General features: G+C 47.6%; 1 protein-coding gene and 1 long non-coding RNA gene across 3 annotated transcripts in view; one reads left to right on the forward strand and one right to left on the reverse strand.

Annotated features, from left to right (window-relative positions):
- Positions 1-1,341: 1,341 nt before the first annotated feature.
- On the reverse strand, positions 1,342-4,371 carry ID2 (inhibitor of DNA binding 2). Its single transcript, XM_028722485.2, has 3 exons — positions 3,877-4,371; positions 2,619-2,683; positions 1,342-1,993 (listed from the first exon to the last, which is right to left on the reverse strand). The coding sequence occupies exons 1-2, from the start codon at positions 4,222-4,224 to the stop codon at positions 2,627-2,629; spliced, it is 405 nt and encodes a 134-aa protein (XP_028578318.1). The 5' UTR covers positions 4,225-4,371; the 3' UTR covers positions 1,342-1,993; positions 2,619-2,626.
- A 171-nt stretch (positions 4,372-4,542) lies between these two features.
- The window catches only part of LOC114593773 (uncharacterized), a 31,156-nt gene continuing 18,476 nt past the window's right edge, over positions 4,543-17,222 (forward strand). For both annotated transcript variants that reach the window (XR_013392357.1, XR_013392358.1), the window contains exon 1: positions 4,543-4,869. This is a non-coding gene — a long non-coding RNA (uncharacterized LOC114593773). The remainder of the gene's footprint in view (positions 4,870-17,222) is intronic.

Raw genomic sequence — 17,222 nt, forward strand, 5'->3', positions numbered from 1 at the left:
GACGGAAATAGTGACGGAACACAGGAGGCAGAGAAGATGAGCTCTCTTCCCGCTTAGATTGCTCTGATCCCTTTTGAGAAGGCTGGGCCGCTGATTGGTTGGGGCAGCTTCTGTACTAAACTGATCTGAGCTGGCTCCATCCCCCCCCCCCCCCCCCGGTCTCTGTGGATAGATTTGATGTCAAGGGCGAGGAAAGACAGCTGCGGCAGACTGTGCGGCGCCACCCACACACCTGTTCTCTTTGGTGAAAGTGTTACAGGCCCCAGGTGAGGCTTCTGCATTTCAGTGTAAGAGTCCCCAGAGCACAGAATACCCAGGCTCACGCCCAGGTGCCAAACGGAGGCATTCTTCAGCAGGACTCTTTCCCCAAAACTTTGTGCAGTCTGCTGCAGATGCTTCTGCTGAGCAGCTTTGCCAAAAGTCAGAAATTAACGTAGTGTGCTGAGAACTGGCTGTTGCTGGTGGTAGAAACATCCCATTAATTTCCAATAGGCAGGTACAGTATAGCTGCTACAAACGAGTATTTCTGCACTAGAAAGTTGGGGTTGCATGCAGAACAGGAAAAAAGGTGCATAATTTTTTTGGGGGGGAAGCAGGAGAAACCTACACATATTTACGTCGCCTGAATTCCATGTGAATCACTGTATTGCAACATCCGAACTTTGTGCAGGATTGCTGCCTGCCTTAAGGCAGTACTACAAATACAACTCAATTTCTTTTGCAGGGAGAGGGTGATGCTTAGAGCAGCCAAAGTTTAATCAATAACATGAGGGGTGACTTTCATTTCTCAACAGCTTAGTCATATAGGGAAGCTGCTGCAACTGATTAACTAATACCCTTTTGCCTTGAAATATTGCATGGATTTAGGTAAAGTTTTCAGTTTAGTGCTACAGATCAGCTTCTCCGTTAAAATGTGTTGCAGAAGCTGGGTGGCTGGGGAAATGTAACAGCTCTATGCTAATCTTAGTTAGGCATAATTATCCAAAAGGGCAAGTTTGCTTGGAGTTGAGGTAGTTCCTGCGAGAAGTTAATGGAAGTCAATCAACCCAGGATGAAGAGCAAACAGACCAGAGGAATTTCTCTGGCTAAACTGAATTTGATTTTGCCAGAGCTTAACATCATTCTCTAGGTAATGAACAACTTAAGCAGTTTCTCCTACGGCGATTTCATAAGCTGATTATCCGATATCTACTGTACCCCCTCCCCTCTTTTTAAAAGCAACCTAGGAACATACATTTATTTCAGGTACTTTTTTATTGTGTAGGTTTTACAAATCCCCCCCCCCCCACATCACACCCAGAAAACTGTTGGGTCCCTATGAATAAAGCAAGCAAACTACTGTTCAATAAACACACATTATTTATTTTGATTTTGTATAAAAAGGTTAAGTTTACAACTAAACTTTTATAAAAAGTTTAGCATGATTACGTACATCATTACACTTTTTGCAGAAATGCACATTTCTGCTACTATACAAGAAAACTCTAATTAAAGAGTTCAAAGTTTCATTCCCATATTTATATATAAATATATACATAGCATTCAGTCCTACGTTTGTGTCAAAAGAGGATAATTTTTGACAAAGACTTCACCGAAAAACTGAACACTTAAATCCTTCTAGTACTCACGCTCCACCTTTGGAGGAAAAAAGGCAAAGTCTGCATTTAAAACGGGCAATTCCTTATGAGTTTTTGTTTCGTTTTTTACATTTCATTTTGCTCCCCGTTGTGGGGATATTATATAAATGAAGCCTTCCAACTAGAGAAAGGGCATTTTTTAAAGTCTCTTCATAAATAATTAAGATTAGTCCATGTTGCAGAAGAGGGGAGATGGGTGTCCACAATTTCGTTTAAAATGTCCATTTAACTGGATATGGATTCTCCCCCTCCAGATACAGCTGAAAATCAGATTCAGCAGCTCGCCCAAAAAAAAGGGGGAAAAAGAGGCTGTCTTCTTGTGCAAAAAAAAAAAAAAAAAAAAAGCCAGCAAACACCTGCAAAAGATTGAAGAGAGGCATATTTAGAAGAATGCTAACAGGGCAGAGATCCGGACAGACTGGCGCCAGAGAGGAAGCCACAGTTTGAACATTTAACCAAACACTCAAAGATTGGGCAAACCCTGGCGCCCAGATGCAGCATATGCGCACACAAACACACACTCTGATACAGACACCACATAGGAAATTTAAAAATTGTCTGGGGTTTGAGTATGAAGAGACTCCTGGTAACACCCTCCCCCCTGCCCCCAAATTCTCTATATAATAACTATTTGAATCTCTATTTGCGGTGACAAGAGACTTCTCTGAGCAATTATCCTTTGATTACAAGTTCTTTAACAAGGAACGATTCTGTATCTCCATGTTAAGTTTCACTGCCCCATTTGCTTAAGCTTTCTGGAGGTTGTCCCTGAATTTACAGCATCCACGTTTTGGGTACAGAATATGCAGAAGCCAACATGCATTTTATGACTTAAACTGCCACTTCATAGGATCCTCGGTTCTGTGTAATTTTAAGACAGTTCCAAGGGCAATTCTGAACACACACACCCTCCCACATTTCTGATGGGCGACACTGTTAAATCATATACTTAAAAAACAGAAAGAAACCTGAACAACTTACCAATTCCTTTAGCCACAAAGTGCTTTGCTGTCATTTGACATTAACTCTGAGGGGAATTCAGCTGCCTGCAACGGGGGAGGGAAGGGGGAAGGCAGTGTGGTGTTAAGATGCTTAACAGTTCAAGAAAGCAAATGAAGTACACTCCAGATTACAAAAGGCACTAAACGTGACGGGCAAGGATTCCGATTTGACCACAATGGGGGACATTAGAATGGAGAAGGAACCCCAACTCATTATGCATTCCCTTTGAATCCAACCACTTTTTTTTTTTAAAAAATAGAGATCTAAAACCGCGCAGGTTCAGAACAATGTCGCTTTCTCAAATCCTATTAAAGATGCGATACACGAAATCGCCGGGGAGGAAGAAGTAAGCCAAGGTCAGGGCGCTTACCTGCAGACGGCTCTACTCTGGGGCAAACTTCGTGGTGACTACTGCCCTCCGTGGTGTTGTTTTTGCAATTAAAGGACCCCTGCCTCAAATAAGGCATCTTGGGGATTGGGGACTGGGATTTGCTAAGGGAGCTGGGAATTGCAGTTCAGTGGCGGGTCAGGGGGAGAGGGTCCCTTCCGCGTCTGGGTGCCGCGGGCCCCTTTGCGCCAAGACGCGCGTCGCGGCGCAGCCTTCTCGGTCTCCCTCCCCGGCCCGGCTAGCCCCGACGCGGGGGCTTCTTTCTGGCGCGGGGAGGGGGCGCCTCTGGGGCCAGTGCGTCGGCCGGCCTCCGGCGCGGGTGGGCGGGCCCCGTCGGGGCGGGTGGGCGGTCTTGGCGCGCAGGCACTGGAGCGCAGGTGGCTCCGGCTGGGCGCTTCCTTCGCCGCCGGTGGCGCGTTTGGCGGGCTGCGCGCGTCCAGACAGCGACCCGAGCCTGGGCGGCGCGGCGCTTGGTGCCGGAGCCTCCGCCCGCAGCGCCCCGTCGGGAGACCCGGCCGGAAGGAGCCTCGAGCCGGCTGTCCGACGCGGCTGAAGCAGCCAGGGCGGCATGGCAGGCGGCTCCACGCGGCCAGCCCAGCGCGCTGGCCGAGCCCCGCAGGCGAACGCTGCCCGTCGGTGAGGAGGGGCTGCCTGGCGCGCCCTCCGCGGCCCGGATGCGCGGGGACCGCGGCGAGCGCTGAGAGCCGCTGCCAGCTCGTCGGGGCTCTGCTACAGCCTGCGCCCGAGGCTCTTCGGCGACTCCAGAGGCAGCGAGCGCCCCCCCCCCCCAGAAGTTGCGCCCGGTGTGGCCGGCCTCCCCTGCACCCCCCACGCTACGCCACTGCTTACCTGTAATGACAGGATGCTGATGTCTGTGTTTAAGGTGGTCAGCGGGGTCCTGGAGGAAGGGTTTTGTCCCGGTCTCTGGTGATGGAGGCTGACGATGCTGGGGTGCGTGTCCAGAGCGATCTGCAGGTCTAGAATATAGTCGATAACGTGCTGCAGGATTTCCATCTTGCTGACTTTCTTGTTCTGCGGGATGCTGGGCACCAGCTCTTTGAGCTTGGAGTAGCAGTCGTTCATGTTGTACAGCAAACTCATCGGGTCGTCCACCGGGGTTTTGCTCCGGGATATCCCCAAGCTGTGCTCCGAGAGGCTGTTTTTCTGCACGGACCGCACCGGACTGAACGCTTTCATGTTGGTGGAAAGGAGAGAGCAAGAGAGCCGGCTTTGCCTTTTTGGAGACGAAACGCAAAAACGCACGCGCCGCAGGGAGGAAATGGCTCTCGCGTCTCTTCTCTCCGCGCTGCCGCCTCCTCCTCCTCCTCCTCCTCCTGCTCTTTGCAGCTGCCCGATCTGCGCTCAGAATGAAGCCGAAGGCACCTCGTCCCTGCTTTTATACCGCACGTCCAGCAGCTGACAAATCCAGGCTGGGCGCGCTGCGATTGGGCACCCTGGACACGTCCGTCAGGCGCGCAGGCACTTCTCACTGGCGCCAAGGCAGCTGAAGAGAAGGCTCGGGTCTTCCGCGTTCGCAGCCAATCCTGGCAGAGCGGGGGTGGGCCCTGAGCACAGCTGTGGGTAGTAAATACTGCACAGGCAAGAGCCGAGCCTGGAGTCAAACCGAGAGCATTCCGAGGGAGAGGAAGGCGCGGAAAGGGCTGCTCTTTGCAGCTTGGTTCCCAAGAGGCAGGCCTGAGAAAAGAACGCAAGAAGAGCCCTGCAGGATCAGGCCAACAAGATTCCATCCTGCTCTCACAGTGGCTGTGGCTACCTCACTCTTCCTGCGTGTCAACTGGACATAAGATGCATCATATACAGTTGTCACCATGAGTGTAACAAGTTAGTTTTCTTCCATGTACGGGCCACAGAGTTAGTATGATAATATATATTTTTAAAGAACCTGCAAGAGTGGTTTTTAGATGCAATGCCTACCAAAAAGGGAACATACAAGTTCTTTTTTATAAGCAAACCAGTGATAGTAACTTCCAGTCTTCTCTGGCAGTCTGTTTCAAGCCTGATTGGCCCAAGACTTGCAATCACAGATTACTTATTTTGAAGCAGTTCCCTTGAGATATGTGAGTGTGTGTGTGTGATCTCACTCACGGTCAGATACTGTAATTATTTGGCTAAAACAACTGAATAGTTTATTTGTGGCTATTTTAGTGAAAAGACATTATTGGATACTGGAAGCCGAGGCACCGCGGGGGGGGGGGGGTAACTGTAACCTAGTCAAGCACATCTGTCAAACATGCAAGGCTTAAATGGAACTGTTCCCTCTCTGCCAGCGGTGCAGAAATCCAGAAGTTTTCGAGGTGATGGAGTTGTTTAGTTTCGCAAGTACGCTAGCTAAGCGACGCTATAAATTTCAGAGCGTTAGGCTAACGTGCATATGTAGTACCCATAGACATATATTGTTCATGTAAGACTCCTGCTTGTGCCCCTTTAATGTACACATGGCATTTAAATAGATATAAATGAATCACAGGACAAATATGAATGCCTTACTTTATTTGGATGTGGGAAGCTTTTCTTGAAGATAACTATGGCGGAAGCCTGCTCAAAACAAATCACTACACCATATAGATCATTATACTTAATTATGACATGGCGGGTTGTCACTGAAAATAAATATACCTCCAGTAAACATTAGATTCAGGGGTGCATGGGTGGTTTTGAGGTTATTTGCAATTTCTATGCTGCCTATAATGCAGTGTGTGTGTGTGTGTGTGTGTGTGTGTGTATACACATACACAACTATATATACTGTACTTTGAAATTAGCTTTGAGGGAGATTACTTGCGCAGGTAAGATCAGACATTGGCACCTCTGCCTTTTGACCTCTCTGGGCTACTGGAAGGTCTTCAGGTTTTGCTATCCCTCATGTTCCTCTCTCCCACTTTTTTGCCTTTCGATCCAGCTCATAATTTGTGAGCAACTCTCTCCCATAATGAGTACAGGTGGTGCTCCTCCCCTATATATCTTTTTTGTTGTTGTTAAAAAAAAGATGTGGATTGTTAACATCCCAAAGACATTTCCTCATGTGGCGTTATTGTTTGTAAACGTTCTTTTCCCACCCTGCAAGGGAAATAAAATTGCACTCCACGCAAGTGGCTGTAATCACTGAGTGCCAGCTTACATGTTCTTGGAAAGGAATATAATAGGTTGAAGGGCAGTAGCTGCTTCCACCAACCAACCAAGATATGACCCTGGACTTGCTCTCGCTCAACCCTTTCCCCACTTCTTCCTCCTCCCCACAAGACTACACTTACATTCCTAATCAGGGTACCTGGGTACAGAGCATGGGTGTGGCCAGGGGGACAGGCTTTTTGTTGGGGGGGGCAGAATTGAGTTATCTGCAACACAATTGGCCAATGATGAAGTATTTTTATTTATTTACTTGATTTAGGGGGGCACGTGCCCCCCCATCTACGCCCATAATGCCGAGTTATAGCACAGGTTCAGTGTTTAGCATCCCTATCCAAGGCTGAAAAACCTTGGAGGATGGCTGCCAGTAGACAATGCAGGACAAGGTGGACTAAGGAACTGACCTGGTAGTGTTTCCTGTGTACTTCGCCACTCATTTAATTGAAGCTTTACTATGCCTTATGCTAAAGAAAAGATTAATTGACCCTGTAATGCTACGCAGATAATATGGAAGTTCTACCGAAGATTTCTCAGTAACAAAGTACAGGGCTGCACTTTAAAACTGCAATCCAGCTGTTAGGCTACTTAAATCCAGTGGAAGGCCATGATCCATGCAGCATGACCCCTAAGTATGCTTACTCAGAAGTAAATGAGCTCAGTGAGAGTTGCTACTTAACAAGAGTGCTTTTGAGACTTCAGCCTTAAGCAACATGCAAGATCACAGCCGTATCTTTTAGCAACAAAATAATGTTCATGACAATTTTATTTCTTAAATACGTATGATGGCTAGTAAAAAAACACACCAAAACACATGATTTTGCCCCAATGACTTAACCCCCACAATACTTCTTTATGATTAGCTGATTTCTTAGCCTATGTTTGAGGTCTTCTGAGATACATTTTTCTGGCTATGTCAGACTTCATCACTTCATGTTTTTATTTCAGACAAGACTGTATGCAAATTGAACAGACATTTATCACTGGTTTGTTACTGTATGCTCAAGGAAAAAAATAATAACCAAGAACATTCATAGGTAGGGAAAGATAAAAAAAACAACAGGTAGGCTGGCAGGATATACTGCAGTCACTTTGAAATACAGAGGAAAGCATCTTAAACAGAAGGCCAAAACCATTGTTAAAGCCATACTAATTTGGCACATGACATTTATGATGCTTAAATCTCTTCCACTGATGCTTAAATCTCTTCCACTGAAATCAGTGCTAGAGAAGAACTTAATTGTGGATGGACACTCTTTGATAAAAATTACTTTAGTATACATTTACCACTTCCACTACCAAATGTACACAATTACTATTGTATTAACCTTTGTAAGCAATTCATTGCTATAAATACTTTTGAAGTGTTGCTGTGCTTGAGGCGAACCATGGGCTATGTTATCTTCTCCAGCATTTTCTTTTCCGTTGGAAGCCACTTTAATATCCAATTGTATTTTATTGAGAAACTGTGCACTAGTGTTCTCCAGAAACTAAGCTGTCACATGCATGCTTATTCAGAAGTCGTGGTGTATTCAGAGGGGTTTATTCTCATTGCAACCTAAATCTAAACTGGATTGTACAGCTCTGCAAGCCTATTTGCATTCCAGTGCTCCGGTTCAATGCTCAATTGTTTCTACCTCATCAAGCTAGGTTGGGTACAATCCTAGCCATAGGTCTGCTGGGATGAGTTAAGATGCAGCGGATATTTGGCTCAGCATACTAAATCCCAGCTCAGCTGGGCTATGCTGGCAGCAAGTCCCCAACCCCAACTCAGTTGGAGATTTGCCAGCCTCAAGTCAACTGAGCTGAGACCAGTGAAACTTCTGCTGGAGTAAGCTCTGAAAAATGGCCGTTCCAGGAGAGTGGGATCGTGCCGGATTTTTTTAAGCTGTATCCTAACTCTGTTCAGCTTGGTCATGTGGCGTGGCAACCTGCCAGAATTTAGGAGCCTGGCAAAAAGTGTGGTGTAAGTCAAACTCTGTTAAAGGCTTGTTTTCCTCTGCCAGGTTTAGGCCAACGCAAATGGCAATAGCCCTGACCTGGATCAGATCCGGAGGTTTGCACTAGTTTAACTTTTAAGCCAGAGTTATTCGTGCTGGCTTCCCATACTCAGGAGACTGCTGAGATGGAAGAGATGGAAAAAGCCCCCAAATCCTTGTGTGGTGTCCTGAAGACTAAAATCAGTGCATTCTGAGAACGTCCTCTTTAGGGCTCTGAAACGTATTGGAAGCTGGAATAAGAAGTCCTTTCTAATAATGGCTTCAGAGTTAAATTGGTTGGGAATTCATACAGTTTGTTTAGGGCCTGATGTAAAAGCCGCCCATCCAAGTTTCAGAGCCTGGCAACATTTCCCCTCTCGGCTCTTCTTCTGTCGCAGGAAAGAGAACAGTCCGCTTGAGGAAAAAGTGTTTGAGGGCGAGGGCGAGGCGAGGGAGCCGTCTATGTATGAATGGGTGCCCATCTTCTTCCTCTTTCACCGGGGCGTGAGGAGTGTGTGGCCATGACTCTTAACCTCAGGGTCGCGGGTTCACGCAGGCAAAGAGATCCCAGCCTAGCACGGGGTTGGTACATAGCTGTCAATTTTTCCCTTTTCTTGCGAGGAATCCTATTCGGAATAAGGGAATTTCCCTTTGAAAAAAGGGAAACGTTGACAGCTATGGGTCGGTATAGATGACTCTTGGGGTCCCTTCCAACTCAAATACCCGCCTCTGGTTCCTTTTACAGGGAAGCGGCGGAGGTACACAATTGGAGGGGGGGTGAGAAAAAAGAGAGGCTGTTTCTCCTGTTTCTTGCAAGGGGGGGAGAGGGCTAAGTGTGCAAAGAATCTCGGTTAGGAGCTCCTGCGCCTCAAAAAAGGGGTGGCGGGGGAAAGCCCCTCAGCCCGGCCTCTCTCTTCACGACCCACTTCCTTTCACCCCCCCATAAGTGTGCAATAAAAAGGACGCCCCGCCCCCTCCCTCCCTCCGAATCCATGCCTCTTGCACCTGGGCTGGCACGGGCAGCAAGCGGCGGCTGCAGAAGGGGCTTCCCCTAGCGCCGCCGTGCGCGCCCCAGCCGAGCGCCTCCTTCCTCCTGCTGCTCCCTTCCCGCTCCTCCGGGCAGGCCTCCCACCGCCTGCCTTCCCTCCCTCCCTCCTTCCTTCCCACCCAGAGGCCGGGCCCGACTCGGCGGCGCCAGCCCCGTGACGTCGCTCCCCCGCTGCCTGCCCTCCCTCCCGGTCCAGGCCGGCGGCGCCTCTCAGGCGGCTGCCATGGAGACCGGGGCTCGGCCCGGGGCTGGGGGAGGCTGCGAAAGGCGGGGCCCGGCCCGGCCCAGGCTTTGGCAGCCGCGGCGCGCTTTTTTCTCACCCGCACCTGCAGTGCAGCTCGCGCTCTCCTTCCCACCCCCCCCCCGCCTTCTCTTGCTTGTTCTTTGCAACGGTGTGTTGGTGCGCGCGCGCGGAAGGAGCGAAGCGGGCCCGGGAGGCTTTCCTTCTGCGGACGCAGCGCGCAGAGAGAGACAGCGCTCGCCGCTACTCTGCACCGCCGCAACACGGTTGCACCCCTAAACTGCTTCTGTGGCTGGGCTATTTTCCTAGTCCCGTGATAATTTCTGGCACAGGTTACACAGGCATTTGCGTGTGTATATATATGTGTCCAATATAAGGATCATGGAAATGTATTTTTTTCGCGTGCGTGGGGTGGGGAGTTGAATAATGGTGACTTTCGCGGATGTTTGAAAAGTTTCCTGTTTCCCCAATCCATTTTGGGCGCACTCTCCAAAATCCTAAAGACACTCAAAAGAAAGGGAGGGGTATTAAAAGCAGGTCTATGTCCTTAAGGTTACATGGAATAATAGAATTGTAGAGTCGGAAGGGAGCCTGAGGATCATCTAGCGCAGCCCCCCACAAGGCAGGCGTTATCAGCACCGTGCTGTTAACCAGCTACCTATAGATTTAATTGCAAGGCTGCCACAAGGGGTTCTGCTTTCTTAGGAACATGTTACCTGGATGAACGGTTAAGGTTGAAGTCGTTGCTTCGCGGGGTTCACAAACCTCTATGGGAGTGGCTTTAATGTGGAAACAGCCGAATGACGGGGATGAAGCACTCAATTTTTTTAAAAAAGCGGGGTGGGGGGTTGCAAACTCAAAACCAGTTCTTATAGTGCCGCAACAATGCAATGCAAAGGTGTTGTTATTAGAACCTGCAGGATCCCAGCATTTTCTGGTTCTTGACAGAATCCCACATGCTTGTGTTTCGAGTCGCTACACGCGCTTACCTGGAGAAAGGTTTGCTTGCGCATGTATACATGCCATAGAATTTGCACTGTAAATACAGTAGATCGAGAATTGCACAGGGCAGGGGTTGGGTGAACCCTGTCCGACTTATAACCAGGGCAGTGGCTTGCAAACTGGGTTTTTTTTTAAACTGTTGTTTGCCCATCGCATTGCTCATCTGTTCAAAGAGAGAAAAGTTTTAGAAAACGGGGGGAGGACAGCTCATGGAGGCGCGCGCACTCTGGCTGGGGAAGGAGAGAGAGAGAGAGGGATGCCTGCGAAATATTGCTGCAGAAATCTGTGAAGTGCACTGATCTCGAACAGCATTCCCCCCCCCCTTTTTTTCTTTTTCTTATTCCTGCTTCCACAAAGGATCCTGCTGTTACTTTTGTTCCGGTCACAAAACTGGAGCGAGCGAAAGAAATTAACTAGGGAGAGATAAGGTCTGGAAAACAATCTGGAATTGCCAGTGTTGGTGGGAGCTCTGCAGGGCTGGCGTCAGGAAGTCTGCGCCGCCTTCTATTACTGTTGATCCAGCTTTGTGCAGCTGCACTCAGTACAATTAGCTTGTAGAAACAATCCTGTAGGCAGCCTTTTCCCTTCAAAGCTCTTCTCTGTACTGACCTCTCCTCCCTCCCCCTCCCCGCCCCACTTCCCTCCTTCCATTTCCACACACTCACACAAACACACATACATACGCACCAACCAGCCATCATCATGCTTGAAATCAAGTCACAAGCCGATCACTGTTTGGGCAACATCATCTGTGGGAATTCATCAACCCCCCCGCGCCCTAGAGATGCAACAAGAGATTGTTTGTCCAGAACTTAAACTTGCAGCTTAATATTACGATGTAACCCATACAGAAAAAGAGAAAGGGGAAAGCCGGGCCGGGCTGCGTAACAAGAAACACATTGTGCTCTTTGCTGTTCGCCGCCGCCTCTTGTAACTGGGCGCAGAGTAGTGGGGAAGGGGCGCAAAGGCACCTTCGAAAACTTCGCCATCGGAAACAGTTCAGAATTCTCACCATCAACTTAATTGCTTTAATTTTTTTTAAGGGGTGGTGATAGAAATACTGCGTCGCTACCAAGTTACATGCACAAATGGTATCTCCCCCCTCGCCCCGCTTCACTTTGGTGATCTTAGATGTGCAAACTCGTTCACGCTCGTCTCCCTCGAAGTTTGCTGCTGACTCATTTCCTCTCTTTATATTCCATTTCAATTTTTACACCTTCGCTTACTATGCTCACGGCTGATCCCCCCCAACTTTCCAGCTCCCCTTTTGCCCCCGCACAGCAAAGCCTCTGCTCGAGCTTTCTGGACTCCTCCACGCCGCCTATCCCCGAGGTAACAAGCGCGCCAACCGCCCACCCCCCACGTCACCCCCCCCGGTTTCCCCGCCCTCTGTGTCTCCTCCCTCCGCCTCTGCGCCCGGTTCTGCGGAACACCAGGCGCCGCTGTTGCGAACTCTCCGCCACACGCCGGTCGCGTGCTGCTCTGCGTAAACTTTGCCGGTGGCTCCAGTTCCGCGACGGGGAGGGGAGGCGGACCAGGCCGCGGCTTCCTCGGCGGGCAGCAGACGCCTGCGTCGCCCGAGCGGATGCAAGGCTGACGGGCAGAGAAGAGCCAGATGTGTGTGCAGGGGGTGTGTGTGTAAATTTGCAAGAGAAACCCTGGGTTTCGTATTAAACCGCGGCGCTTTTCGTTTCTAAAGGTTTGGCTGCCCTGCAGAAAAAGAAGCAAGGTTCAGATGCAGAATATGTTGATGTTTTGTTACTGCTATTTGCGGTAACTTGAGATCTCCAATGTTTCCCCCCCTCCCCATTTATCATAGACAATCTTTATTCGAGGCAGAGTGAACCAGTACTTTACCAGAACGCTTTAGAAAATGGATACCAAAACGAAAAACCTTCCTATCATAAGGGCCAAGGTCCCTTCACCTCCCCCCCAATAAAGCATTTGAGGGGGCCAGCCCCCCCCAGTTGATGGGCATTGCCATTTAAATGGTACATTTCCGAGCACAGTTCAAAGTGTTGGTGCTGACCTTTAAAACCCTAAATGGCCTTGGTCCAGTATATCTGAAGGAGCGTCTCCACCCCCATCATTCTGCCCGGACGCTGAGGTCCAGCGCCGAGGGCCTTCTGGCGCTTCCCTCCCTGCGAGAAGCCAAGTTACAGGGAACCAGGCAGAGGGCCTTCTCGGTAGTGGCACCTGCCCTGTGGAACACCCTCCCACCAGATGTCAAAGAGAACAACAACTACCAGACTTTTAGAAGACATCTGAAGGCAGCCCTGTTTAGGGAAGCTTTTAATGTTTGATGTATTATAGTATTTTAATATTTTTTTGGAAGCCGCCCAGAGTCTTGGTTGACCACAAACTTGACATGAGCCAACAGTGTGACGCGGCAGCTAAAAAAGCCAATGCAATTCTGGGCTGCATCAATAGGAGTATAGCATCTAGATCAAGGGAAGTAATAGTGCCACTGTATTCTGCTCTGGTCAGACCTCACCTGGAGTACTGTGTCCAGTTCTGGGCACCACAGTTCAAGAGGGACACTGACAAACTGGAACGTGTCCAGAGGAGGGCAACCAAAATGGTTAAAGGCCTGGAAACGATGCCTTATGAGGAACGGCTAAGGGATCTGGGCATGTTTAGCCTGGAGAAGAGGAGGTTAAGGGGTGATATGATAGCCATGTTCAAATATATAAAAGGATGTCATATAGAGGAGGGAGAAAGGTTGTTTTCTGCTGCTCCAGAGAAGCGGACACGGAGCAATGGATCCAAACTACAAGAAAGAAGATTCCACCTAAACATTAGGAAGAACTTCCTGACAGTAAGAGCTGTTCGACAGTGGAATTTGCTGCCAAGGAGTGTGGTGGAGTCTCCTTCTTTGGAGGTCTTTAAGCAGAGGCTTGACAACCATAAGTCAGGAATGCTCTGATGGTGTTTCCTGCTTGGCAGGGGGTTGGACTCGATGGCCCTTGTGGTCTATTCCAACTCTATGATTCTATTCTATAATCCCTGGCAGCCTGCCATGGGGGTGGGGAGAGGGGGATCGGATTCCCTGAGGCCTGACACATTGTGACAGTGATCTATATATTACATTACATTGTTTTTCTAAAGACGATATACACAAAAAGAAAAATGGACATTAACAAAAAATCATATGTATACAACACAATGAAATTTTGATGATAAAGTAAAAAGATTTTTTTTAAAAAAACAACAACCAGGAAGTAAATCAACTGGGTACAATTATGAAATTATAAAACTATAAAATTATAAATAGGGTATAAAAACACAAATTACAATGAAGAAAATAGGGGGGTGGGAAGAAGGGTCTTGCCTGTTTACAAATGCTGCCAAACTATCATATTTTGAAGGAATTTGCCAACTGTGTCACTGCAGATGTCATACATTTAATAAATAACCCCCAAAACAGAGGTGAAATCAGAAGGGTCAGCGTAACCCAGGCTTCCTCAAACTCTGCCCTCCAGATGTTTTGGGACTACAATTCCCATCATTCCTGACCACTGGTCCTGTTAGCTAGGGGTGATGGGAGTTGTAGTCTTAAAACATCCGGAGGGCCGAGTTTGCCTATGCCTGACCTGGCGTAACCCCTAGCAACACAAAGATTACATGTCAATGTCTGTGAAATAGCAGAGAACATAACTTTCTTGAACCAGTTATCTAGGCATGACACGAAGCATCTTTCCAGGCCTGAGCGATTAATAAATGAGCAGCTGCCAGATATACAATTAACTGTTTACATATAAGATCCACATTGCCTTTACCAAAAACAGATAAAACACATAGAGTAGGGCCTAGAATCACATTAAGTGGACTGATTTCTGCAATAATTTGTTTCCAAAATGGACTCCACCATGTGTCTCCACAGCCCCACCAGCACAAGGGAGATCCTGATCTTGCAATAAGAACCAAACACACTGGCGAAAAAATACCACCAATGGATGACTTTTAAAGAATTCTCCAACATGCTGGCAGAGACCAGTCTAAAAGAGATGATGGACAAGATCTTTGTCTGTTGAAATGCATCAAATTGTTCCTTAAGATTGACCCACATACCAACCGTATGGCAAAAACTGTAATAGCAATAATATGCAGTTGCGAGGACAGAATCTCACAGTTCTAGAGTCATCAATCTAGTCCAACCCCTTGCAATGCAGGGATATTTTTGCCTAATGTGGGGCTCAAACCGGTGGCCCTGAGATTAAGAGTCTTGTGCTCTACCAACTCAGGATGCTGAGCTTTTACACATATTACATCGTATTGAGAAAAATCTGCATTGGCTTCCTTTTAGCTACTGACTCAATTCTGAGGTTTTGCTGCAGGCATTTAAAGGCATAAGTTTGATCTTCTTGCAGTCCATGGGACTCTCAAGAGTCTCCTCCAGCACCATAATTCAAAAGCATCAATTCTTCGGCGATCAGCCTTCTTTATGGTCCAGCTCTCACTTCCATACATCACTACTGGGAAAACCATAGCTTTAACTATACGGACCTTTGTTGGCAAGGTGATGTCTCTGCTTTTTAGGCAGGGGAATAGTCTGTTGGAAAATTGCTTGCAGATACCAGCTCGTGGAATTATAGGACAAACTAAATTGAAAATAATACCTCCCGATTCTTTCGAAAAGCATCTTTCTGTGCCGTTCACCACAGCCTCAGTGACAGATTTCAAGGGGCAGGACCCCAGTGAATGAGGATCATAGAATGCCGTTTCAATTTCGTTGGAGGGTTTTGGGGTGGCGGATGGGAAATTGGATTAGCAAGGAGATCTCAGAAATATGTTCCAGGTGACTGTTTGAGCGGGGAGCCAGCCTTTCTTTCTTAGCAGCAGGGGTGGGGTTAAGACGGATTTGCATGAAGTGCCCTGCATTATTTATGTCGCTGTCATCACCATCATCATCATCATCATCACAGCTTAAAGTTTTAGGGGAAGTTTGAGATCTCCAGATTATATATATGAGCTAATTCTCAGTAAACTTGGAAGTTTGTTGTACTGGCATTGCTTGCTCCCCATTCTGACCCACCAAGTCAGGAATGGAGAGTAACGTAAAACACATGCTTTCTGCGGGGTGACTTAACTGACACTGCTATTACTGGTATTAAGGGAATCTCCATGGTGCTTATTATCGGTCATTTTCGAATATGTAGCAGGACCCAGCTGTTGCCTGCAGGGTTCCCATATAATTTCAACAATCCTGGCTCATGGCAACATGCTTGCACAGCTCAGGGGTGCTCTGTAGGAAACAATTATTTCCAGGAGGTTTAAAACTCGGGCTTACAAATTCGAAACGATTCCTGTCTTAGATGTGGAATAACTGGATTATTTGCAGAAATGGAACAATGCAGTAGTCTACTTTAATGTGTTGTTTTTTTCAGTTGATCCTTCCAGGCTAGACCGATGGAAAGTTGAAGTTAATTCAGTATGTAGTCTGCTGGGAATGGCAGAGTTTTTGTTTTTTTAAATGTACAATAGTTGCAAAAGATCAATTAGGCTCTTTTTGTCAGTATCCAATCACCATTTTTTGATAGATGCATAAACATTTACATATATATATATATATACACATATACATATATATATATATTTTTCTTGGGGCGGGGAGGTTAAGGAGATTTGAAAGAGCTGCCACTGCTCCTAGTGACTGGCCTACTTCTCTGGTAAACAAGGTTTTTTCTTCATTATTGGGGGACGATGACTGCAAAACCTTCAGTCTCAGTAACTACAGTGGTACCTCGGGTTAAGTACTTAATTCGTTCCGGAGGTCCGTACTTAACCTGAAACTGTACTTAACCTGAAGCACCACTTTAGCTAATGGGGCCTTCTGCTGCTGCCGCGCCGCGCCGCTGGAGCACCATTTCTGTTCTCATCCTGAAGCAAAGTTCTTAACCTGAAGCACTATTTCCGGGTTAGCGGAGTCTGTAACCTGAAAGGTATGTAACCTGAAGCGTATGTAACCCGAGGTACCACTGTACTTCAATGGGGGCAAGACCTGCAGGAGAAGCGCTGAGGGCCTTCTGGCGGTTCCCTCCCGGCGAGAAGCCAAGTTACAGTGAACCAGGCAGAGGGCCTTCTTGGTAGTGGCACCTGCCCTGTGGAACACCCTCCCACCAGATGTCAAAGAGAACAACAACTACCAGACTTTTAGAAGACATCTGAAGGCAGCCCTGTTTAGGGAATCTTTTAATGTTTGATGCATTACGATATTTTAATATTTTGTTGGAAGCCGCCCAGAGTCACTGGGGAAGCCCAGCCAGATGGCCGGGGTATAAATAATAAATTGTTGTTGTTGTTGTTAACTCCTGTGCACATCCTTGTGCCATGCTCCTGATGTTCTCTTCCTTAGGTGGCTTGCCAAAGCCCCAGAATCTTTCAGATGCAGAACAAGACCTTCTTTTTGCGCTTGTGTAACCCAAGAAGAATAAGCACCACTGCAAATTAATTTGAGGCCACAGCCTCTCCATCTGGTCGCCGAGAGTTCCACAGAGCGATACATAACTGTGGAAGAAAAGGCAGGAATTCCATGGGGAAGTTAGGTCTTAAATCCCCTTGGCAAAAAAGTTTCCCTTCTGAATGTGTGTCTACCACTGAATGGATATTGCCCAGCTATTAGATTAGGCACGTACAATGAAGCAAATGTGGCAAAAAGGACGGGATAGGGAACAGCATCATTTTTCATGAGCTTTGTTTCTACACCTAAAAAAATAAAAACCTCGAGACACTTTATTTCTCTTGAAAGAGAGAGATAATAGAATCATAGAACTGTTGAGTC

Source organism: Podarcis muralis, chromosome 3, assembly GCF_964188315.1.
Source record: "Podarcis muralis chromosome 3, rPodMur119.hap1.1, whole genome shotgun sequence".
Lineage (NCBI taxonomy): Eukaryota > Metazoa > Chordata > Lepidosauria > Squamata > Lacertidae > Podarcis > Podarcis muralis.

Excerpts from the sequence above, each read along its gene's own strand:
- ID2 (XM_028722485.2), bottom strand. The coding sequence starts at position 4,224 with ATGAAAGCGTTCAGTCCGGTGCGGTCCGTGCAGAAAAACAGCCTCTCG. Across the intron at positions 2,684-3,876 it reads TCAGCATCCTGTCATTACAG|GCAGCTGAATTCCCCTCAGA; the intron begins GTAAGCAGTGGC and ends CCCCCGTTGCAG.